Raw genomic sequence first — 25338 nt, forward strand, 5'->3', positions numbered from 1 at the left:
AAGGTTCTGTCAATAATCTACCTGTAAACACTGAAGGAAAAACTGAATGTGACAGAAATGATGAGTAACATTTTTTAACTGCTCCTTCAAAATGGATTTCAAACAAAATATATATTGAGCATTCGTCAGATTGCCATTTTAATTGCCCCTGTTATTTTAATAGTATTTGTTTTTCAAATATGCATTTTCTAAAAGGGAAAATAAAGCTTGTGGGTAAGCATCTGATTTATTTAATCAAAAGTTAGCCAATCCCTGACATTTAAGGAACACTCAAATAGATTTTTGCACCACAGAAAATCCAAAGCAATCAAATAACACGTTTGCCTTAAATTTCTGTACAGCATCTATTATTCTATGCTGCAAAACCTCTTTCTGGGTTTTAAAATGTACAGTGAAACATGTGCTGCCAGTGGAAGAATGTTTGTCTCCACCTTGTGGCTGAATTGTGATTTCTACAGTTGATCATTCTCGAAATAGAAAATTACTCTTGTATTTGATTCTATTATAAAATAAAAGCATTCCAGCTCTCAGATTTAGTTTGTTTCTGTATGAAAGTCTTCTATAAGACCACAAGTCCAATGAAGAAAAATCATTAAAAGCAGATGATTAAACATGAACTTGAGGCATTAGTTTTAATCAACTAAAGCTTATATCCAGTCTGCATTCTCACATTCAGGGTTTGTCCTGCTGAGCCTCTAAGTGTCTGTGAGCTGCTTTCAGCGTTTCCTGCAGATCTTTGTAACCAGCCAGAGAGCAGGCCTCCTCCAGCTGGACCCAGCGGTAGTCCTGGTGCTCATCAGACAATGTCACTGCAGTTCCTGGGTCTCTCAGCTCAGCCAGCCAGTACAGCACCTCTTTGGGTTTACCTCGAACCTTGTAGTTCAGCTTTTGGACAAAACTGTCCACCACTTGCAGATGCTCCACCCCTAGCCCGGCCTCTTCTTTGGTCTCTCGCAGCGCTGTGGTGAGGTCATCCTCACCTGGGTCCACATGACCTGACAGTGGAGATTAAATGTTGACAAACATAAAATGTAACAATCTGATTCTTCAATGCCTTTAACACACCTTTGGGTGGGGTCCAGTGGTGCTCCCCATAAGAAGTCTGTAGAAGGAGGTACTCGATGTTGCCTTGAGGTGATGCACTGCCAGCTATTCTGCGAAACACTATGAACCCACAAGCTCGTAGCGCCATCTTCTTGTTGAGAAAATTAGCAAACTGTTAGGTTAAACTGCCCTAAATTTGTTATACAGACAAGGTTGATTACTGTGTACTACTGTAAGAACAGAAAGAGCTGAACAGCTAGGTGTATTTACATCAAACCGATAAGAATCAGTTGGGACAAAGTTGTAGAATTATGAAATCAAGAATCATCTGAATGTTAACTTACCAACTAAACAAACTCAAGAGCACTAGAAATAACTAAACACATACACATGCCACATTCTGCAAGTTTTAGTGCTTTTAGATTAATATATAATAGCAAAAACAACCCCCCCAAAAAAGAAACCGCTAAACAAAATTATCTCTGTGGCAAGTGGCAACCAGCAATGTATACCATTATAGGTCTAGAAGTGGCTGACTGTTCAACACTTTTACCCTAACTAATCTTTAAAAGGACCATGTAAAATCACAACAGCGTTTAATAATGTACCTACATTTAAATAATTATTATTCAGAAATGTTGGGAAAACGAAAGTAGTAGGGAGAATGAAGATTTGACTATCTGATATCTGATCCACTTTATTATTCTCATTAGCAAAAGTCAAAAATAAAACATTTGATTTAATAGTTTTGTTAGTTACCACAAACCATCTTTACATGTATGTTCTATTAATTCGGTTCGATCAACTAGCAGGAGAAGACAAAATTTGTTTTACTAAAAATATAGATTATTGTTTATCCACTGTTAGCTAATGTAGATCCACTGTTAGCTACTGTAGCTAATATGCTAATGCAACAGAGTGAACCCGTGTAATAAATGTTCCAGTTTAAGCTTTGTTGATCCTTTCATACTTTTCTACTTGTGTTCGGTAAGGAGGCGGACAAAATATAATAAAAATAAACCTGAAACTTACGGCTTACTGGTAATTAAAGTAACTCAGCAAGGGTCGCATCAGCTGAACGTTAACCAGTGCACCAGGATATCCATCCGGACATAAACGACAAATGAAACAAACAGTTCCGCTAGACAGATTTTTTTTGGTAAAAAATTTTCAGATAAAAATGTATTTGTAACCCCGTTTAAATAAATCACTATTATTATACTGCACAGATAGTTTTTAAATAAAAATGCTAAAACAACATGAAATATAATAAAACATTTTCCCTATTAGGCTCAATGTTGAATTAAGAGCAACTGCACTGTACAGTAGGTGTATTTAGTGATTTTAAACAATGTCCAAGCTTTAACAAAGTGCTTTAATTGTAAATAATTAGTTAATCTTAATTTCAGCGTAAACATAAAGCTTATTTATGTCGATTTGTTTAATTAAATTACATCTTGGGTTATATACTTTACATTTAGGGTTCCTTTATTAATGTTACTTGTTAAATGATTTATTAAGCATTAATAAACAAAGGGTTCCTTCATTGACATTCCCAATATTGTTAACTATCAGGTGTCCTCAATGTTAGGGTGACAGACCGGGGTAGGGGTGGGGTGTCTGCTTAGTAATGCATTACATAATACGGTTAAGTAGTTGTTATTTCTTTATTAAATAGTTTATTAATGCTTAATAATGCACTAATGTTTATAAAGAGACTCTCATTGTAAAGTGTTTCCACATTTTGTTTCATTTGACTTCAGTAAAAAAATACAGGGAAGTGCCAATTTTCATTTGCATTATTTTGATTATTTTATTTTAAATAATAAAGGGTTTATCTACTATAATGATGGGCACTGACACCAGTCACTTTTCTAGATCTCAGGAAATTTAAACTACAACGTTACAGAACATTCTTGTGCTGCATACAAACACAAGCAGATAGAAATAAAAACAGTCAAATAGCTAGTTGTGCTCCAGACACGAGACTGACACACTCAGATGTTATCAGTTCATTAAGAGTGAGGTTTGTGTCTGAAAGGAGTTTGATAAGAAACATACCCTGAGTAGGCAGGGCAAACTGAAGACAGGCTGTGCGTGAAGATAATAGAGATGCACCCTCTGCTCTATGTAACCCTGAGCTGTCAGCAGAGCAGTCACTCGGTTCAGAGGAGAAGACACGGCTGCTAAGTTTCAAGGTAGTCAAAATATGGACTAAATTGTTTTTTTTTCACATGCATAGGGGACAGAAAATGAATGAGCTGTACAACAATATGCTAGGACATTTAATCCACATCATTTTTGCATTCTCTGAAAGCATGAAGACATATCTGTTGATAATTATTTTGCTGTTCTGTAATTAATGTCTTGTTTTAGTTTTACTTTAGCTGCCATGTGACTTCTGCTGCTACAGTGTTCATTCAACCTCCTTAAGAAATCATGATTATTGATTCATCCACAAATCTGGAAGTTCATTTCGTTTATTATAATATAAACATTCACGAAATGTTAATATAAATACAATATTCACCAGATGACAGCAAGGCCGATCTTGGCTATTAATGCTTAGGATACTGATGTGATCCGAAGGTACAAGATAGATACACCTAATTTATGATGGCAGTTGAGACCAGAGATGCCAGGACAACATAAATACTAAAGCTTCTCTACTGTCATTGAGTTTTCACCATAAAATACATCAAAGATACTTTTTGGGAAAAGTTAGAATTCTTGGTAAACATCTGGGAACATAAGAAAAAAGTTTAAGGATTTTTTGTTGTGTGAATGTAAACAAGGGAATTTTTTTAAACAGATTGACACAAGAGGCAATGGAGGAGACAGAGCAGCCAGCAGGAGGACTTCACTTTATTGGGAAAAAGGATGAACTGATTGAAGCAAAGCGCTCTTTCAGAACAGTCGACGGTCGAGATATTCTGATTATCCACCATCAGGGAGTCTTTTATGCTATGGACTGTTACTGTTATCGTGAGTACAAACTTCCTGTAGTAAAAGGGTCACATTTTTTGTCCTTTATAAAGTCAGATGAGGGAACTTTACTATGCTGATGTACCTGTTATTAGACTTTACTAAATAAAGCCAACAAATTGTTGCTATGCAATGAAACACAATTCTGTCCGTCATACAGATGCTGGAGGAACACTGGAGAATGGAGACATTGAGGTAACTTATTAAATGTGATCATTCTTAAAATGTTGTTTATTTTATTCCGATCCTATTACTGTGCAGTATGTAAGAATGAAGTAAGAATTAATTTCTGTGGTCAAATTTGGTTGCTGCAGCCTATTTTTCGAAGCAAAAAAAAAAAAATCACAATTTCACTGCCGTTCTGTGAGTTTCATGGCTGTTTCCAGATTCGGATTGGTGCTAGAAGTTTTAAGATTACACTTAAACAAAAAAGTTACAACCCCCCCACCCAAGAGTTGTCATTTATATAAACTAGATATATTAAACCTAAAACGTTTTTTGAACCAGGCTGTAAACATGTTTATTTCTGCTGTGAAATTGGCATTTTTAACATGGGAGTAAATGAGGATTTGCTTAATTCTGCTGCCAGCCCCTAGCAGATGAGAGTGGAACTGCAATTTTTGCCACTTGCTTGTTGGCTTCAGGTCTTGAGAGTCTTGGTGTTTTGTGGTAGTTACTACACTTGTTACGAAAAAAAAGGAACAGAAAGTGTTTGCCGTCTTTTAGCTTGCTATTATAGTCAGGACTAATTAGATCAAATAAAACGCCACCATTGACTCATTATTCACTTCACACATACAATTTACTGTAAAACTGAGTTGTTGTAATGGAAAACATAGGTTGAGATATTTTAAGAGCTGACTATTTGCTTCCAAACTCACCATTAGGGTTGTTAGCTTAACATTAGCCTCTAGCCTTCTTTACCCAAATACAGAGTAAAACAAAAAGATTTTGTGGCTTCTTAGACATAAAAGAAATAACTTCTGGGTCACTCCTGTTTACTGGCTTTGGCTCTTTAAACAACTCTGGAGCAGTTTGCCTGCTAGCGTCAAATCACAACTGCCAGCACACCAGTGTTAGCTTGGCGCAAACGTGCCTTCTGAACTCACTGATTGGAAATAGTAACTACGCCCCTTTTTTTTAAAGGGACCCCCCCCGCCCCCCCCCCCCACCCCAGCTGGCTGAGAAGAAAATCTGTTTCAATGCAACCTTTCATCGAACATGATTGAGATACTGTTTTCTGATTATTTCACTATAACATTTTTACATATTGCTCCTTTAACAATAGCCAACAGACAGCTGCTAAGACAATAAATAAAAAAGGCTGTAATTATGATATCAAATTTGCATGGCATTACCATGTTAACACCTGCTTTGTTTCTCCAACACACACAGGAAATTAATGGCAAGCTGTGCATAATTTGTCCAAAGCACAAGTACAAGATCTCGCTGTGTGAAGGTGAAGGGTTGTACAGGGGCAGAAATCCCCAGGAGGAACCGCCTGTGTACAGATGGTACTCCAAGGGGGTGAAGCAGCGGACCCACACTGTTACAGAGACCAATGGGGAGATCTTTGTCAAGATGTCCTCACAACCAGGCTGGATTGACTCAGACTACTACCAAGGAGAAAAAGGCAAGATTGAAAGAGCCAAAGCTGAGGCCGAAAAGGATGAGACGTTAATGATGGACGAGGAAAATCTATGAAGGCTGCATCCCATCCTCATGCACAAAAATGGAGGCTTTTTGACATGAACTAACATCTTAACTTAGTTTTAAGCATTTAGACTTTTAAATTCTATAACATTCACACAACTTTGGCAGTTTGTGTGGATTTGTGTGTCTCAAACCATCATCTCCTTCAGTAAACAAACTTCTTCCATGAGTGAATTTTGATTTTATTCTCTGCTCTGTGACAATGAACAATGCTATGAAGCAGCTAGATGTGTGCCCACGCTCTTCCTCTGCAGCTCCTTTTTCATGCATTATGCATGCAGTTACTGAATCGATGTGATAAAAAAGCTTTACTCTGATCAATAAAGTCTTGGAAGTGGAGAATTGTTTATGCCAAATATTAAATAAATAAACCATCAAAAGACAGTGGCTGCTCTTTGCGTTATCCGTGTGTATTTTCCAGAGACAACAGCAAAAAGAATGAAAAGGAGATCAAAAGCTTTTTGTATAACTAATGACATTAAAATGTGTTCAATGAGAGTCACCTCATAGATCTACCGTGGAAAAGTCTAAATCCAGACTCATTTATGGTAAATGCTGGTGCTGGTTGGAGGGACCATTGGCGACAGTGTTTAGCAGTCTCGCTTCTGTCAGTGCAACCTTAGGGCAGCTGTGGCTACATCGTAACTTTTCCCCACTAGTGTGTGAATGTGTGAATAACTGATTGTGTTTTGAAGCACTTTAGGGGGGTTGTAGAACCCTAAGAAGATGCTTAAGGGCTTGGATTGGGGGGTTAAACCACCAAATAGTTCTTGAGCACCTCCCCTATACGGAGATGGGTCAAATGCAGAGAAGTAATTTCACCAGTGTGTGATGATGACTAATGGGACTTTTAAACAGCCCCTGTTAGTTGAAACAGAGTTTACAATCAATAGGATTGATATGCTAGCAGCTAGTCCTAGAGCGGCCAAGACCAAAGTGTATTAATACTAGGGTTGTGAGAGATAAACCAATGCGACCGGATATTCTGTTTAACAAGTGAGAGATTTAGGTGCATTGCAGCCTCCTCAATTGATAGGGAAAAGACCTGAACTCATAGATGAATCGATTGTAGAGTAATCGATCGGGTATCGCGAGATTTGAGTCGGTTGGCGGCATCATACGTAGGCCGGGCACCAGAATCGCTAAAACATCACGAGAGCTTAAGCTACCCCGCGAACCTAACGAAGAAGAAGCTCCCCGCTAAACACGATAGCTGCCAGTGACTAGCTGTAGCTCAAATGACAACACGGAAAATGGAGGAGGCGGAGACGCCAACATTAGCCTGAGCGAAAGAAGTAATAATACACCCAGACAGATTTTCAACGCACCAGGAAAACAAAAATCCAAGGTGTGGACCGCGTTTGGGTTTTATAAGACAGAAGGGAAGCTCAACAGAAGCCATGCTATTTGTAAACTGTGTAGAACCTCGTTGACCTACTCCGGGAGCACTACAAATCTGGACCAGCATGCAAAGAGAAAACACGGTGAAGAGTACGGTGAGTTCACCGAGCAGAAGCGTGCAGGAATCAGTGGCAAACAGGCAAGGACGGAGAACGCCATTCCTACTTTTTTCCAGCGACTTGGTCAAAACTCAGCACGTGCTAAGGAAATCACGGCATCAATAACACATTTTATTGCCAAAGGATTATGTCTTTACAATATTGTTGAGTGGGAAGGATTTCAAGATTTGATTCATACATTAGAGCCCAGATATAAGATACCGTCCCGAAATCACATCACCAACACATGTATACCAGCGTTGTATGCCCAGATTAAGAGCCAAGTTGAAGAAAAACTGGCAAAAGCAGAAAGAGTGGCAATAATAACTGATGCTGGACATTATACGCGACGGAGTCGTATGTGACCATCACAGCCCACCACATCGCTCCAGACTGGGAGTTAAATGTTTACGTCTTACAGACCCAGGCATTCAAAGGATCCCACACTGGGAAGAATGAAGGTTCTCTACTGAAACAGGCATGTGCTGACTGGAAGATTCTAGATAAAGAGCCAGCCCTGGTAACTGACAACGCCACAAACATGGTTTTAGCTGGCATGGAAGCAGAAATGACTCCTCACCTCATGTGCTTTGCACACATTATAAATCTGGCCACACAGAAAGCCTTCAAAGTGGACACAGTAGCAAGGTTGTTGGAAAAGGTGAGAAGAGTGGTTGCCTTTTTTCACCGCTGTGACAGCGCAGCAGAAATTCTACAAGACAAACAGAAACAACTTGCTTTGCCTACCCACAAACCCATCCAAGACGTCTCCACCCGGTGGAATAGTACCCAGAACATGCTTGAACGGATACTTGAACAACAGCCTGCCATCTCTGCTGCACTCATGTCCAGGGATCTCAGAAGAGGAGAAGAGCTTAGCACTCTGAAGGACAAAGACTTCTGTGATGTTGAAGACATTGTGAAGCTGATGGTGCCAGTCAAACTTGTGACGATCAGCATGTGTGAAGATAAGCGACCCACACTCTCAATCATTTCCCCTGTCAGAGCAAAGCTTAAAAAGACATTTGAAGCAGCAGATGAAGACAGTAGCAATCAGAGATGAAACAAGCATTCAGAGAGGACTTGGGAGAAGCGCTACACTGGCCTGGAGGATCTGTTCCACACTGCAGCAGCTCTGAACCCCTGCTTCAAGTCTCTGCCCTTCCTGACGGACCATGATGCTGAGCAGACGCTCGCAAACATAACAGCAAAAGCTACATCCCTGCATAACAAGGTACACCTGGAAACACCACATCATTTCATTAAGTATTGTAAAATACACAGTATTGTGTATTTTGTGTTGAGTAAATGAGCTTTGTTTTAAACAAAATACACATTACAGTGCATTGTATTAATCTATAATTCGATATTATTAGATTTATTCTGACTACTGTTACTGTTTGTTTGATTTTGTACACAAGCTGTCTTTTATATTTCACGTTTCAGTCACTATTGTTAGGGGGGCATTGCCCCTCCTTGCCCGTGCCTACATCCGGACCCGTTCCCCAGGCGTGAAGCTACATTTTGAGATGAGGCTAATCATCACTATAGGGTTACTGTTTATAGGTGTGTGACTTGTTTACATTAAAATGTTGCACTTTGTTACCTACCTCTAATGTTCAAAACATTATGATCAGGCTGAAATCTTGCACTTTTTTATAACTAGTCTTGTCACTTTTACCTCTGGAACTCCCATTCAGCGATCCAACCACTTTTCTCCATGTCTAAAAATAAGTATAGTAACATGTGGTTTTGGTATTCTGTTTTTCTTTAGTTTTTTTCCCACAAATGCCATAAGGCCACAATGCTTAAGACATGTTTTTTTTTACATAATTGAAAGTAAATGTGGTACTGTCACTTTAACGGAACTGGGTTCTTTCCTTTATAAAATATATTCAACAAATATTAACTATAGAATCAAATTGTTTAGTTATTCTTACTGTACCACATCGTTAAAAATTGAACCGAACCGTTTTGAATCAGTCTGTAATAAAAGGATAAGATGTTCAAATAAAAGGATATCGTTTTTGAATCAAATCGTAACCTGTGCATTTAGATTCATATTGAATCGTTTTTCACAGAGAGATGTGCATCCCTAATTACTACTGTCTAAAAATGGCTCCAATCTCCTCAAATTTACAGTGGTTTATGCCAATGCTTTTGTAGCTCCCTGTCAAATAAAACAGGGCATTTTACTTGACTGAGAACCTACTTCTCATGAACATAAACCAAAGCAAGTCACTATAAAAGCTAAACAAGGAATAAAACAAGAATGTCTGTCAACCTATCATAATACTGCTTAAATTACATGATTTATTAGTTTTGTACTTCATAAGTACACAATGTCTTGGCTGTCCTCTGACTAGCTGTTAGCTCATCAGGCCTGGTGGAAGGACAATTCTCCAGAATGAAGCTATTCATAAACCAGGTAAGATTGTGATAGTTAATAATTGTTACAGATAACATACTTAAAATGGTTGAAATGTCCATTTAGCACCCAGTGTTAAATACACTTAACCCTTTGATTTAAAGGGTTGAGAAAACATGTCATCTCATCTTCATATTTGTTTACTGGTTTCACAGCTACGCAGGACAAGCGACATGAACCCAGATCTGTACTTGATGTTGTTTAAGACTCTTTAGGTGCTTTGGGCTGTGACGTTTTAGTGTGTACAAATAAAGCTGGTTTCTGTTACAGCTTCGACTCCTACTACTCATAGAAGACCTCTTCCCAAGAGGTGCTTCAAATGCAGTTTTTAAAAAGAAAAATAGCACAAAAACACAGAGTGTGGGTTCAGGTGCAACCCATTTGCAGTTACTATTGATTCAATATTTCGCCTCGACTGAATGCTGGAGCCATTTATCTGCAGGGTGTCATTCATAATAGGTCAAGTGATGGTCGTTTGTCAAGACTGAGCTGACTGTGAGGAAACTGCTAAGCAGAGGTACCAGCATGTGAGCAGCATGGAGTTTTAGTTTTGCAGACAATTAAAATTCAACACCTTGCGCTATATTATGCATCAAATTATGTAGCTGTGAATGGTGCAAAATGCTTAAATTAAACTTTTATAACTCCTCAGGCTATTCTTCTGCTTGAAAAAGCTCCAGAGGTCTATGAGTTTACCTATGAGAGCCTAGATCTAATTTACCAACTATTACATCCTCCCTCAGCAGGACACTATCAGTAACAGGTAACATATTTTACAGTAGATATTTTTAAAAATATATTTAATGCTTTATATTTTTCAATGTGTGACCTTACTAGTGTTCTCCTTACAGAGCAAATTTGATTATCAACAGTTTTTTTTAAATAGAACTAGGGAACCCATTGACTGAGAAGCCGAGTTTAAAGGTGCAATATGTAAGAATGACTCATTAAAGGAATTGAAACGCCATCATTGACACATCATTCACTGCACGCATACATATATCTGTAATATCGAGTTGCTGGTAACTGAAAAGGTAGCTAGAGATATTTTTAGAGCTTCTAATTCACATTTAGCTCAATGTTAGCCTCCACCCTGCTTCAGCTGATATCAGAGTAAAGCAAAAAGATGTTGTGGCTTCTTAAGCCTGATTTATGCTTCTCCGTCTGCGTCAGTGCGGAGACACACAACGCCATTATCCGTCCTTGCATAGGGCTCCGGCAGGCACACAAGTACGTACGAGTCGAGCCCACTTTTTTAAACATCCATCGAACGAAACGGATTACGCAAGCTTGTGATTGGTCAGGACGCCGCTGTTGTTTACAGCGCCGCCATTGCAAAGAGAGCCGAGTTTAACTAGCGGCAGACACAAAGAAGCTCGAAGAATACCTCGCGAAAAAACTCTAAAAATATGAACGTTTCATCCTCCCGTGACTGGAGGAGTGAAAAGATGCGCAGCAAGCATTTTATTTGTGGACGGAAATGACAGGAAACGTGGGTTTCGAGGTGGGGAGCGCATGAAGTGGTGGGAGAATGAGAGACAAATATGTCCGTGTTAAAAGTCTCTTATATACACAAAAAACACAATATAAACACACTATCTTGGACCGATACATGACAGGATACCGCACAACAGCGCTACGCCCTCTGTGGTCCTGCCGGGCAATTGCTTTGCAACACTCCCCAGGAGACAGAGAAGTAAAAGAGCAAAACGCTTCCGTCAATCCGTGCATGTCTGTCACTTGCGGAGCTGACGGAGAAGCATAAACCAGGCTTTAGGGGTAACAAGAAATAACTTCTGGGTTGATCCTGTTTACTGGTAGTTTTCTTCAAATTAAGCTGGAGCACTTTGACTCATCTGACCACAGACTATACATAACGTCTTGTTATTTTGTACACCAGATCACAGTTTTTGGATGATACAGAATACTTTTGCTGACTGACGATTAGGTTCAAAAAGTAAATGTTGGCAACTTTGGCAAATGAGATGGAATTCCATCTGAAGGGTCAAAGGCCACTTTCTCCTGTTTTAGGCATTTTGTGCACAGTTTTTTCCCCTCAGACTCAGTCTTTTCATAGTAGCTTGCAATGGAGATACCATGAGACTAAAGATTATTTTCAATTTGGTTCTGACAAATGTATTTTAACTGATGTCATCCATATTTAACAAGCTTAAAACTCGCCCAGCGCGAACAAAACACCGTGTACTGAGCTCAGCTGTGTTTGTGTGTGAACTGGCTCGTATCGTGCTCATGTGCGCGTAGCTGAGTCAGCCACCCCCACCCCCCCCCCCCCCCCCCGGCGTCGACAGTTTATCTTTGCAGCTGACTTTTGTTTATTCGCCGACGCTATTCACCCGTCCGCTCACGGAGCCGCGAAGCTGCCCCCTCCCTACCGTTAACTGTGTTTTCCCGCGACCGACAACTTGTCCGTTAAGCGTGTCGGCTGCCCATGGGCGCTGCTGTTTGCCCCCTCCCCACCTCACCGCCGGTTTGGTTGTTGGGCTGTCCGGTGCGCCTCTGCTCTGCGGTCGGTTCAGGACGGTTATCGAGGCTCGCTTTTGTGAATGAGTACAATACGGGAGACATGCGAGTAAAGGCTCAACTCCTCTGTCGCCGGGGCTCCCGGGGGGCCAACCACCGATGAGAGGGATTACCGGCGGAGCGGAGCCGCGAATCATTGCGGAAAAGCGACCCTGACTGCAGACTGGCGCGGATAGAGGCACCGTGACGGAGACGGGCTCCACGGCGGAACAAAACCGCGGCGACCACAATGTAAGTTCCCACCAATCCACAGCTCAACATACATGTGAGGAGACGAGCTTTTTGTTTGTCGTTCATCAACACGTTCCTGCCAAACAACAACAGCAGCGTGACCTTCCGGGTTATTAAACCGTAGCAATTACTGATCGTCTCTGTCATCATCAGCCATGCGGTTGCTTTTGATGGATGAGATGAACATGTTCTGCCTCGCAGGTCCATCCACATCGTGGCTCTGGGCAGCGAGTGTCCCGGAGGAGTCGGGCCTGGAGAGGAGATCATGGGCCAGGGGCAGCTGCAGGGAGGCTTGCTGTGGAGCTACCTGGGTCACGGAGCGCTGGTGGGACCCTGCGACCTGGAGGGGAGTCTGCCCAACCCAGCCTTCTTGGAGTACACTTCACGTGTGTTTGGAGACGTTACTGTAGTGGTTCGGGATTGCCCCAGCTGGGTAAGAGTCAGTGTGTTCCCCCCCAATAGTGCACGATTCTTAGTGTTTTTTAAGAGTCATCATCTTAGATTTAAAAGATGCCACAATCATCAAGATGGTAAAGCACGTGACGTCATTAAATAGCGTAATTTTCTCAGGTCACCATCAGTGTGAGAAAGGAAAGAAGAGTTTGTCGCTTTGCTGTCATGTTGACTGTTCAGGCTGCTGCTGTTGTTTCTCACAAGACTCCAAGACTTCTTCTGCGCTGATTGCAGGCTTTGTAAAAAAGGTTCTATTCTCAGAGCACATTGAAACGCATGCAAAAGACACACACACACACACACACACACACACACACACACACACACACACACACACACACACACACACACACACACACACACACACACACACACACACACACACACATTACAGAACTCTTGTTCCTAATAGAAAATGAACATAAAATGAGTCACTGTTGTGATTCTGAAGTGGCACCGTATACTTTCTATTGTAAATCTGTCAGGCTATGTTAGGGGTGTTTCTGGCAAAGTCTGTCAGTTTAATTCTCTTCCTTTTTGTCCAATTTTTATTCAAATAGCTCAGAGCTTGGCAAGTGTGCAATGAGTTGAATCAGACTGGTTTAGAGCAGCTAGTTCATGCAGGTCCTCAGGGGTAAAGTCCCCAGAGCGAGCTACATTGGTGCATTTGGAGTTTTGAGGGGAAAGGTTGGCGCTGAGGTGAAAATAATGCCACGTAATTATCTTTTCCTCCTGTGATTTCTATCCGTTTCGCACCTTTTTTCCAGGACTTGTTGGACAGCGACTGGGCGAGTGTACGGAAGGTTCTGGAGCAGGCCGACATCCTGGTCATTAAATATTCCGTCACAGACAAGCTGGCCTTCCAGCAAGTCAGAAATGGGTATGCCCCGAGGCTCCGCCCACTCCTGAGGCATTGGGGTGTGCCGGTCATCCTTGTTGCCATTGGAGCACGCCTGAATGGTGAGTAAGCTCATGCTTTTTGTCAGAGTCGGATGGAGTTTTTTTCCAGAATCATTGCTGTGCTTGAACACTGGAATTTGAGAAGTGCCCAAAAGTCTTTTATGGCTATTTGGTTTTATTGCTTTTAGAACGGCTCTTCTCGATGGGTGCGTGAGACCTCTTCTACATCTTGTGTCCTTTAGCATGTCCTCTCTGCAACATGGAGGAAGCTTGCATTTAAAAAGAAATCTCTTAGTTGCCTTCAGGCAGTCTGCTCATCCGCCTCATCCCTAAAGGAAACACTGCAAAGCAAAACATCCACTTCGTGGCTTCTGACGTGTTGCAAGTTCATGGCTGTAACAGTGAACAACAGTAGTGTGTTCCTTACTCTAAGCAGATTAGGGCATTTGGGTTGGAGCCTCATGGGAAGCTCACTGATACTTTAGGCAATTACATGCATTTGTATGGGAACCTCGGGACTGTTAGTAGTTTACTTTCCAGCAGCCACTCTGACCCTTGGTTGAATCTGATTGCAAAACAAACCCATCAAACACACCAGGATGTATTTTTAGCTCCTCTCCTTAACATACTCTGAGATCCAGTTGCAGAACAATCACGGTGTGAGTCTTTGCTGAGGAGAGAGATAAGAGGAGAGTGAATAACTTTTATCTTGAGGATTTTATCTGTTTTTCTTGGTTTTTTAGCTGCTGTGAGTTTTCAGCCTGACCCCTTCAGACTGGCAGACGGGCTGCATTATCTACTTTAATGCAGCCATTAAAGCAGCGATGAAGGATGATCAGAGACGTATTTATCCAGGGGCTCTCTCACCCTCACACACACAAACGTACCACAGATATGCCAAGTCACTTGTTTGTCAGAGGTTTACATACACACACACCCCTCGCTCATGGCCACACACCAACCCTAGCCCCGTTTCTGTGTCTTGCCTGCAGGTCGTTCTCTGTACGATTTATCAAATGTCAGAGCTTGGCTGCGTGTCCACTCTGCAGGGCTTCTTTTTTTTTAACTCTTTATTTATGAAAGGTACATCATTATTTTACAATAATATTTACATGTTTTGCAATCTCCAAGAATCTTTCTTTGTAGGATAAAATGTTCATTCCATAACCCCCTTTCCTTTTGACATTTGTTTATTTATTTATTTTTATTTTTTATTTTAAACTTTGTGAACTATAGGTGATGGGTGTGCATTCGCGTCCAACGTCAATCAGCACCGAAACCAGTCCGGAGGTTACTTGTACATTACTTTATATTAAATAATATTACTTCCAAGTAGCTCTCCTCCTATTAAACTTCTCTGTTTGCATTCTAAGGGAGAAGGTAATTTTTTCCATTGTATAAATGTTTTTCACTATGTTTTCCCATTCCTCGACTGTTGGGGAGTCGGAGTGTAGGCAGTGTCTGGTTATGGTCTTTTTGCCAGCTAAAATAAGAATGTTAAATAGATATTTGCTAGAGAACCCTAGAGAGTTGTCCACTTTTCCAAAGAATATTGTCTCAAAGGTGAAAGGTATGTTCATTTTAAGTATTTTCTCTAACTTTTTGTGGAGGTCCGACCAAAAATGCTTAATTGGTGGGCATTCCCAGAAAATATGATAATGATGGCATCCTGGCACCCACACTGCCTCCAGCATTTAGGTTCTATCCCAGAAAAGGATTTCTGTTTTGGAGTGATAAAGTATCTAGTAAAGCATTTCTGTGAGAATTCTTTCTACGTGAGTGAGTTGGTGCAATTCCAAATAGATCTACAGTAATTTTGCCATTCTTCCTTTGAGATAATAGCTCCACTTTCTCCTTCCCATTTGTTTTTTATATATTCTGTTGAATTTGATTTTTTTAGCTAAAAGGCCCTCATACAGTCTGGAGATGTTTCCTCAGTTTGTTTCTGATTTATATGCAGCAATGAATTATTTTAATGTAGGTTCTTCCAGGTCTATGACATGGTTAAGTGTCTTTTCATAGTAATGGTGTACTTGTAAATATCTAAAAAAAAATCTTGATTTTCAAGTGAATACTTGTTTTTTAGGGTCTCCATTATTTGTTTTCGATTATAGAGCGTAGGGTGGTAATTCCTTGAGCTTTCCATTTCAAGAACCCCGGATCTGATTGGCTAGGACCAAAGTCAGGATCATACGCACACCAACGCAGCACTTTAAAATTTTCCTGTAAATTATATCCCTCTTTAATGGCCCTCCAGATTTTCATCTGGTCTGTTATCCAGGGGTTCTGCACATTGTCTATAGTCTTTATCAAGTCCTGGTTTGCTAGTAATGCCTGAATTGGTTTATTTTTTGTTAGTGAGAATTCTATTTCTTTCCATCTTGAGTTGTAATCCTTATTGCATATATTTAGAGGTGGTTTTATCTGAGCTGAATAAAAGTAGTCCTTTAAGTTTGGTAGGGCCATGCCTCCTTGGTCCTTTGGGAGTTGTAGAGTTTTATATCTCACTTGTGGTTTTTTACCTTGCCATAGAAACCTTGATATTACCCTATCACATTCAGTAAATTGTTTTTGGTTAATTTCAATTGGAAGGCTTTGAAAAGAGAAATCTCGGTAATATATTCATTTTTACTGTTTCAATTCTTTGAATGAGGTTACATAGTGGGTTACAATTCCATCTCTGAATATCTGTCTTAATTTGTGCCAGAAGCAAATCATAGTTCAATGTTTTCACTGATGTTATCTGTTTGGGAAAATGAATTCCCAAGTACTTTATCATGGTTTGGTCCCATTTCATTCAAAAAATTTTTTGTAAATGTTTAGTTGATCTAAAATTGAATGTTAGTACTTGGGTCTTTTGAATGTTGAGTTTATATCCTGCATAATGGCCAAAGGACTCTAGGATATTCATTAAGTTAGTAAATGATTCTAATGGTTCTGTCAGATGCACCAAGACATCATCCGCATACAGTGCTATTTTATGTTGTTCAGTGCCTATTATAATACCTTTAATATTTTCTGCTTGTCTTATCCATTGGGCTAATGGCTCGATGTACAGAGCGAAGACTAATGGTGACATTCCGCATCCTTGTCTTGTTCCTCGATTTAATTTTATTGAGTCGGATAAGTATCCATTTATTTTAATCCGGGCTGTAGGATTTGTATACAAAGCCTTAATACCCTTAATAAACTCTTCTGGGAATCCAAACCTTTCAAGGACTTTGTGCGTGTGTGAATGGGTGAATGACTGATTGTGTTGTAAAGCGCCTTGGGGGGGGGGGTGTTCCAGGACTCTAGACGTCGCTATCTCAAAATACAAGCCATTTACCATAATAAACCTTCTGTACATTTACATTGTAAATTCCGTATTGATGCACTGATATGAAAATTTTGGGCCGATGCGATAAACCAATATTAATATCACTGTTATGGGCGATAGCCGATATTTGCCAATATCGATATACTGACATTAATGCTTCTAAAATCGGCAGATTGAATGTAGAATGAAAATTGTTAAAGCTGAATTAATGCTATTAAGTACACACAACACACACATTTACGGTTCTGAGATGATTTCATTCACTATTCAAATGACTAAACAATTACACATCACCCCCATCACCCTCTGAAACAGGCAAACAAATGGAGACGAGATGGAAAAATATCGATTGTTAATATCGGCCCGGTTTTATTTATCGAACAGATACCGATATGTTAAAAAAATGACTAACATCAGCCGATATTGATGCCGATATATTGTCCATCCCTAAAATTTCGGGTTCCTGTGGAGTTTTGAAGAGTCTGGAATGTGGTTTTGGTATTTTCTAGCTCTGAAAACAGAATGTTTGAAAATAATCCACAAAGATTTTCTAAGATGAAAAGCAAATAGTCTTAATATTCTCACATTTTAATGTTTCTTAAAAATAGGATGGAGTTGATGGAGCTTTGAAGCTTCCATCCATCAGTATCTGTTACTGATTGATAACACATGCAGCCATAAGAAGGGTTAAAGGTGTTCGTTTGTGCACTACTGTGAAAAAGCAACAAGGGGAGGGGGTGGGGGGTCACTTTTCATGTAAAGATGTTTCATCATCAAAGACATAAAAAACCGATGAACTGAGTCTGAAAGGAGATGAATTTTAAAATATGAAAGTGTAGGAAGCCTGTATTTTTACCACTCAGATTTTATTTACTTTCTAATACTACGTACTGAGCTGAAGTGCTGATCTGTTAGAGTGTCTCAGATGTGTGCAGTGTAGAGATCTATAGCAGGGTGTATTGATCTTTGTTAGGCCGGAACGTAAACACTGGAGACGCTCTGTTCTAACAGCATTTGAGCCTTCTATGTGGTTCACCTCAACACGTTCAGCTCATTTGGTTGAACACTGCTCTGGTTTTGTTACGTTTATTTGTCTAATTAGTTTCCTTTCCATTAAAAAGCACGCTGTAATATGAAATTCTCTGTTCCTTCTCCCCTGCGTCCAGATGAAGGCCCTCCTTGTACGTGCCCGTTGTGTGCGTCTGACTGGAGCAGCTGTGTGCCTCACAGTGAAGGTCTGCAGCTCTCCCGGGACCTGGGGGCAACTTATCTGGAGCTGCCCTCTCTCAATCATGTCTTTGTTGGCCGATACTTTGGCAGCGTGGTAAGGATGATATAGGTTTATATAAGGTGACTGCTGAGCTTGCTTAATTCTGAGTGTGTGCACCTTAAATAAACCAGCTCCTGCATGTTTACTTAATGCTGAAATCCACAGGTTTTTCCCAGGATGAACAGCTGATGACGTCTTTATTTTTGCATGTTTGTTTTGTGTAGCTGGAGTACTTCATGATTCAGTGTCTGAAGCACAAAGCCAAAGAGAGGCCAGAGAAGAGGCGAGGAAACAAAGTGAACGAGCTCCGCCCCCCTCACTTAGAACAACCAGGTCAGAGATTATTATGACGTTTCATGAAATACTGTTCCTTTGTTCCCACTAGCATGTGTTTGTCTCTTTTGATTTCCATAAAAAAGTGCCTTTGTATTAAATCTATTATCGCTGTGTTTAGTGAACATTCAGTGGACTGAGTGGATCGTTTCCTCTTGAGCTTACAAAGCCATAAAAAGAGCTGAGCACAAAGGTTTTATGTGGATCAATACTCTCGGCCTCAAACTGGAAATAAGAAAAGAAACAAAAAAAAAAAAGCTTGGTGGACTTCTTCTTTTCAGAGACAATTTAATCAATTAAAGAAAACAACTGAGTTAAGTGCCCTGTGTTAACAGTGAGGGATGTGAGTCACTACTCAGACTTACTTCAGACACAATTTTCTCAGTGAAATCAGGGCATTTGATTGGTGAACTTCTTTCTGCAGCTCGTTACATAGGCCCTGTACTCAGCCGGGCATCACACGAAACAAAGGTACTTTTCTATTGTTTGGCCAGTCATTCACACGAAGATAAACGGCACCTAAAAATGATTCTTTCAAAAAACGCAGACCAAGATGAGGATTTGCAAATCCTTCATCAGCAACATTTGCTTATGGATGTAAATAACTGGGGGGTTTTAGATTTTGTAACGTCACTGTTCTAGACAAAAATCCATGTGAAACGTGTGTGGGAGCCCACAGACAAAGGACGACATTCAGGGCAGTCATCAACCACCACCTAGCTATCCCACCAAGGAGTGTTTTTGGCAAAGATGCTGATGATTTTGAGAACTACTGCCTCCTACTGGCCTGGTGTGTCTATAACTGTGCTTCACAATGCACTGGATGATTTTGCTGAAAAGGAGGTGGCACAGACCCAAGTTTTTAGAAGAGCGGGGGTAAACATGTGTTGAACATTACAGCTCGCTCATCCAAACTCTTTTAAGCTTTAGAACGAGCCAGCCTTGAAAAGTTTCTTCATGCTCTGGGCACAACATTTACTCACTTGCAGATCTATTACAGACTTGATCAGACTGCCTCTAAGCCAGTCAAGCTCGGCAAAGACAGAATCGGGTGATTATGAGGGGATAAATGACCACGCTGATCAAAAGGGGATAAAACTCACAGAATTACACTCATTCATACACAGCGAGCAGCTTAGAGACAGGAAGTCTGATTACTGTTGATCTGCTTCAGACGCATTAGCCAGGTAAACTTGACAGCTGCATTTCTGCCACTTCCCTCTTATGTGTTTGTACTTTGACGATCTCTCGTGTAACTGGATGAAGTATATCTGATTAAATCTGAAACCATTTATTTGTAATTGTTGGGTGTTGCAGCAAAATGAAACTTCACTGTGCTGATGGTGAAACAAGCTAGAATCACAACTCTTACTGCAAATATATCAGTATAATAATCCTGTGCTCATATTATAAACAAAATTATTTCACTTGCATAAAAAAACCTGAGAATAGTCAACATAAGTCACGCTGTTGGTGATAAATATCAATTTGTCCGCTTTGCCTAAATCGAACACGGTGACTGAAAGCTTCAAAGTCTTGCCAAAAATGGCAGCTAGGGCCGGTGAATTTATTGGTGCCTGTCTAACACCACTTAACTCAACTTATGGTGCAGCTTACATTAAATCTGACACTCCCCGATTCAGGAGCGCTCGCGCTTTCATGGCTGAATCGGAACAGCCATAAAGTGGGACACGAGGTACAAAGAGGTGCAGTGTGTGTTCGGCAGAAATAGGAATATAATAGGACAATGATTTGTAAAGCGCCCCAGCTCTGCTTTTACTCTCCTGCCTGTTGCGTTTCACTTTTTATTAACCCAACTGTCAGCACATAAACGATAAAGCATTTTTCTGAGTCTCATATTTTATTATTTAGGCAGAATTCGTCTTACAGCTTACTGCACATTATTTACATAAAGCTATCGCTAAGACTTTTTATTCCCAAACAGCTTTTTTAAAACAAAATTTTGGGGGTACATTGCATCTATTTTTGGTATGATCAAAATAATTTAAAACCTGACTATCAGTGGTCTGCTTTCAGCAGATTACAGAGTTTGTGTTATCTCACTAACCCAAATTCCAGTGGAGCTGCATGAGCGTGTCTTCATAAGGATGCAATTAGTGCTGAGAAAAAGTTTTTTTTCCCCAACATGGAAGAGAAGAAAAGACTTTTCTACACCCGTAGTGTCAAAGTCAATTCCTACACATTCGGCCCATCTCTCTCGGGCAAAACCTTCCACAAAAAGATCTCAGCAGTAAAAGTGAACTAGAAAACTCGACCACAGCGTTTCTGGCCGACTTGTAGAATAAAACATGTCAGACTTTCTTTTATGAGTGTTTTAGGTAGCGGATTTTATTATTATTATTATTATTATCAATGATCAACCATTATTTTGCATCCTTCTCCTCTCAGCTCGTCTTCCTCCCATCCGAGTGGAGGAGTCCAGCTTCTCCCAGGACATGCAGTGGCTGTTGGAGCGTGGTGTGCAGTTCGCAGACGTGGCTTTCTATGCCGGCGATTCTGGGAAAGAGCTGGGTTGGGCCCACGCGGCCGTGCTGTGTGCCGTCAGCCCGTACTTTCGACAGCTGCTCCTTGGGCCCAAGACCAGGTAGGAGACATATTTATATTTCATTTTGGCTTAATAAGCCATTATCAGATCCTGAGTCTGTGGAATACAGGAGCTCAGCTGTTTCTGCAGCATCTTGCTGTGAGTCATCATGAGCAACTTTGTCTCTGGTTGGACAGGGAGCGTCCACAGTCCAGGTGTATTTGCAGAGAGCGGGACGGAGGTCCCCATTCGCTGCTCTCCACCTGGGATGGAGGCATTATCGATGACATGCCCCGATCAGAAGGTCACCTGACAGGACGCCTCACTCGGCTGGTGGTGAAGGACCCCCTCCTCTGTATGTGCTTGTGGGAGACTCTCATGTTCATTTACAGAGGTAACTCCACCAATCACACACACCTCAGGTGAGGTGTGAGCTTTACTCATTAACTCTGTATTTTGGAGCCTAAATGATAATGTTGTTCATGCTCCATGTGGGAAACAAATGGAAACAACTTCCCGTAACTTCAGACAGAAGTCAGTCATATGTGGATTTCTCTGGGTTAGGTCAGTAATCCTTTTCTGTATATCACAATTTTTAGGATGCCTGAAACTCAGTTATTATTTCAAATGGCCTCAGAGTAGAGGTCGACCAATATTGGCTTTTCTATTACTGATACCGATGGCCGATAATGTACTGCAGATTTTTATTAGCTGATTTTCATGGCCTGCAGTACATCCAGACATTTTCCACCTTAGTTTCATATTAAAATGTCACTAATAACATCGGATGATGCACAGAATTTCTGTGGCTCTGAATTTAACAAAATGTTCAATCTTAACTTTGTGCACTGCTCAGTGGAAAATCAGACACCTAAATAAAGTTAGAGTATTTATTATTTAGATTTAATTAGTGAATGTAAAATTACATTTAAATAAAATTCTGCAACATCACCGTGCTGCCCAAAGGATGCTTCTTACTTTATTAGTGCTCAGCAATGAGTTCAGGGGCAGGGAAGAAAGCTGGATTTCTGCTTGGTAATGGTGCATTCATGGACACCTGTGCAAATTATGCAAAAATTATTGCTTCTTTCTGTGATGTGAAAGTTCAGAGGTTAAATCAACTTAGTTGTTGGAGTCAACCTTGAGGAATGAATCACTGGACCAGATTTAATGAAACTCAGAACGTGGTCATTAAAAATACTACATTTAAAATTGAATACCTTTTGTTATAAACCCAACTCAAGATTGGTTTGTGATTAAAAATCTTCATTAATGTCAAAAATAGAGCAGAACATTGAGAACTCCATCATTTATCAACGCAAGGTTATCATAGTTTAGTTTGTTTTATTAAAGTAGGTCCAGTGTGGTGATTATTGAACAACAATGCAGCCCTGCTGGTGAACAACAATGAGCACGAGTCTTTGGTAACAGAATGAGTTACTCAATAGATAATTCTGATTAATGCTGCTTAATGATATGTTCATTAAAAGTTGGACCAGCATAAACTGCAACAAAGCTGCAACACACAAACGCCTGCCATCCCCTTCTGATTGGTCGGTCCAAGATGGGGTTACTCAGACTGACATTCTGGCAGCTGGATCAGAAGCAGGAAGTGCCAAACAGAGAGAGGAAATCAGGAAAGACAAAAGGTTCTTGCCAACAGCAGCTCCATCAAAACAAACCTAAACTCACTGCACACCATTGTTTTGTACTACACCATAAACATGGATGCCTGTTATAATCAAAATACTTCAGTGATGCATTTTCCTTTGTGAACAGAAACACTTTGTGCAAGTTCAAACTGGAGCTGAAATAAAGAGCTGGTCTCATCAGACAGGATCTCCTCCACCAAAGTTGTTAGTCATTCTCTAATCATTTAGATGTGATGATAAATGCTCTCTGGCAGCAGAAGGTCAGTAGCATCCTATTGGGTCTGGTCCAGTGGTCCATTATACTGAGAATCAGAAATCTGTCAGACTGAAAGCACTAGCTGCTAGTTTGGAAGCTGATCATTCATTTCATAAGTTTGATCTGCCTCTAGTGTTTTCTTTGTCTGCTCTAATCTCAATTCCATTTATTGTGATGAAACTGGTTGGAAAGGACTGGCACGCGGAGGAAAGCCTTTGAGGAAGTTTCCATCATTTGATCAGCTAATGGGATTAGCTCGTGAACGTGACTCTGTAAACGGTTTTAGTTATGTCAGCAGTGTCAAGCATCGCAATGAAACGGGTTATTAAACAAGTCCTGAATGATCTTCTGTGACATTTATTAGCTACAAGTGTGCAGTTGTGAAGTAAAGCAGCTGCATAACACTTAAAATGGAGGTACTAGAGCCAAAGTGATCTTTCAAGTGTGCATGAAGCTTTCCTAGTATGTGATGCCCTCTGCAACTTTCACTGAAAATAATGTCAGGCTGCAGCTTAGAGTCTGCAGAGCCGTGCACGCTCAACATTAGATCACAGCGCTCGAGCACAAATCCTTACAGCAAAGAAGCTTTTCTAGCATCTGATTTGTGGTTGCCTGTTAACATGTAACAGCAGCTCCAAGGCTCTGACACATAAACCCAAGAGGTAGACGCAGAAAAAAACCTAAGCAGGTAAAGCCTGAGCAGAGAGGGGAGAAAGATTAAAGGGTGAGACTGATTCTGTGTGAGCGACTGTATGAATAAGAATAAGAGAGCCAAAGGAGGAGTGTGTGCTTTTGTTACACTTCTATATAGTTCCTCTGTGTGTGTGTGTGTGTGTGTGTGTGTGTGTGTGTGTGTGTGTGTGTGTGTGTGTGTGTGTGTGTGTGTGTGTGTGTGTGTGTGTGTGTGTGTGTGTGTGTGTGTGTGTGTAGGAAATCAAGAGAAAGTTCTGTGTGGGGTGATAAATGAGGGTGGCAGAATGTGAGGATGAGACAGGAGGCGAATAGTCGGAGGAGAAGAGAGTAAGGCACTGCTCCTCTCTGATTGTGTAAGAAGACATGCTAGTAACAAGCAGCATACTGTGTGTGTGTGTGTGATTCAGAGAGAGTAGAGGAGACAGGTATATGTGTGCCAGAGTATGATGCAAATGTCATGTTTCTATAAGTCTTTGCAGATGGATAATGGGAATTATTGTGCTTAGAAGTCATAAAGCTAACCTTCAAAGCAAAACCCCCTTTTGCATATGTGCAGGGGTGTGTCCAGGGAGTGGCCTGGGGTAGCACATGCCACCCCTGGAATCTGATTGGCCGCCACAAGTAAATGCTTTTGACTTAAAGATAAGCCCAAGTCAAAATAGTTCAAAGCTGAAGCATAAGCTGTCTCAAATGAGCACTCGGCGACTCGCCATGTTTGTTTTTTCAGTAACACCCAAGCTACCGAGTGCTGTGATTGGCCCACCAAACCAATAGTGTGCTGTGGTTGGACTGCTATGGATTTCAGTCAACTAGGCAGTCCGCCATTACGTCAAGAAAGAACTACATAAAACATAAAAAGCATAAAACAATACATAATTTTTATAAATAAATGCACTGTGGTTGGTCAGCCACAATCCTGGTCAGGTTGTGAAGGTTCCAATGAAGGATGACTAGATCGAAATACAAAGCAAAATTATTTTGCTTCGGCAAATGACGATCTGGATTCTAGGCTAGAAGTCAAATTCACTAGAATGCGGGAATAAAATAAAATAAAATAAAATAAAACAATCATTGGTGCCACCCAGACATAAACAAGTGCCCCACCTATGCCAGCCCATTTTAAAAAGTCTGGTTATGCCGTTGCATATGTGTGGTAACTGACAACATATCGCTGCACGTATTGGTGCATCTTCTTCTCTTCTCTCATTAGATGTGAGTAGGAGCCTTCTTCAGCCACAGAAACAGAACGCTCTAAGGAAATATCAGATTTTCATTTGCAGTTGATCATGTAATTTCTCATCTGTAGCTTATTTAGCTAGAATAATTTCCAGTAGACACATGGGATCACACCCACACTATTGTTGCACCCTGGGATTTTCTAACCTGACTGTGTGAGTAGTCACAGAGGCCGAGACTCTGATATGTGACACTAACACTCCGAGACTTTGTCTCCTTTTGTAGTGTGCTGCTGAATTA

General features: G+C 40.6%; 3 protein-coding genes across 7 annotated transcripts in view; 2 read left to right on the plus strand and 1 right to left on the minus strand.

Annotated features, from left to right (window-relative positions):
* Nucleotides 1–210: 210 nt before the first annotated feature.
* On the minus strand, nt 211–2187 carry nudt2 (nudix (nucleoside diphosphate linked moiety X)-type motif 2). 3 transcript variants are annotated; one of them, XM_015959376.3, is made up of 3 exons: nt 2077–2187; nt 1066–1192; nt 211–995 (listed from the first exon to the last, which is right to left on the minus strand). In XM_015959376.3, the coding sequence occupies exons 2-3, from the start codon at nt 1190–1192 to the stop codon at nt 673–675; spliced, it is 450 nt and encodes a 149-aa protein (XP_015814862.3). In that variant the 5' UTR covers nt 2077–2187; the 3' UTR covers nt 211–672. The 3 variants fall into 3 exon arrangements, with proteins under 3 accessions (XP_015814862.3, XP_015814863.3, XP_054607205.2); XM_015959377.3 differs by having other exon boundaries at nt 1066–1195; nt 2077–2178; XM_054751230.2 differs by having other exon boundaries at nt 1066–1195; nt 2084–2139.
* Nucleotides 2188–3101: 914 nt separating this feature from the next.
* On the plus strand, nt 3102–6124 carry rfesd (Rieske (Fe-S) domain containing). Of its 2 annotated transcripts, XM_015959372.3 has the most exons (4): nt 3102–3242; nt 3857–4029; nt 4190–4224; nt 5425–6124. In XM_015959372.3, exons 2-4 carry the CDS (start codon nt 3873–3875, stop codon nt 5731–5733), a joined length of 501 nt encoding a protein of 166 aa, XP_015814858.1. In that variant the 5' UTR covers nt 3102–3242; nt 3857–3872; the 3' UTR covers nt 5734–6124. The 2 variants fall into 2 exon arrangements, with proteins under 2 accessions (XP_015814858.1, XP_070405449.1); XM_070549348.1 differs by lacking the exon at nt 3102–3242 and having other exon boundaries at nt 3372–4029.
* A 5859-nt stretch (nt 6125–11983) lies between these two features.
* The window catches only part of rhobtb3 (Rho related BTB domain containing 3), a 33342-nt gene continuing 19987 nt past the window's right edge, over nt 11984–25338 (plus strand). Inside the window, exons 1-7 of one of the 2 annotated variants that reach the window (XM_070549346.1) lie at nt 11984–12441; nt 12643–12874; nt 13662–13854; nt 18280–18437; nt 18608–18716; nt 21126–21321; nt 21459–21655. In XM_070549346.1, coding sequence (XP_070405447.1) covers nt 12440–12441; nt 12643–12874; nt 13662–13854; nt 18280–18437; nt 18608–18716; nt 21126–21321; nt 21459–21655 — 1087 coding nt within the window. In that variant the 5' untranslated portion in view covers nt 11984–12439. The remainder of the gene's footprint in view (nt 12442–12642; nt 12875–13661; nt 13855–18279; nt 18438–18607; nt 18717–21125; nt 21322–21458; nt 21656–25338) is intronic. The other variant, XM_070549345.1, reaches the window with a different exon arrangement.

The sequence above is a fragment of the Nothobranchius furzeri genome, chromosome 3 (genome assembly GCF_043380555.1).
Source record: "Nothobranchius furzeri strain GRZ-AD chromosome 3, NfurGRZ-RIMD1, whole genome shotgun sequence".
NCBI classification, from domain to species: Eukaryota; Metazoa; Chordata; class Actinopteri; order Cyprinodontiformes; family Nothobranchiidae; genus Nothobranchius; species Nothobranchius furzeri.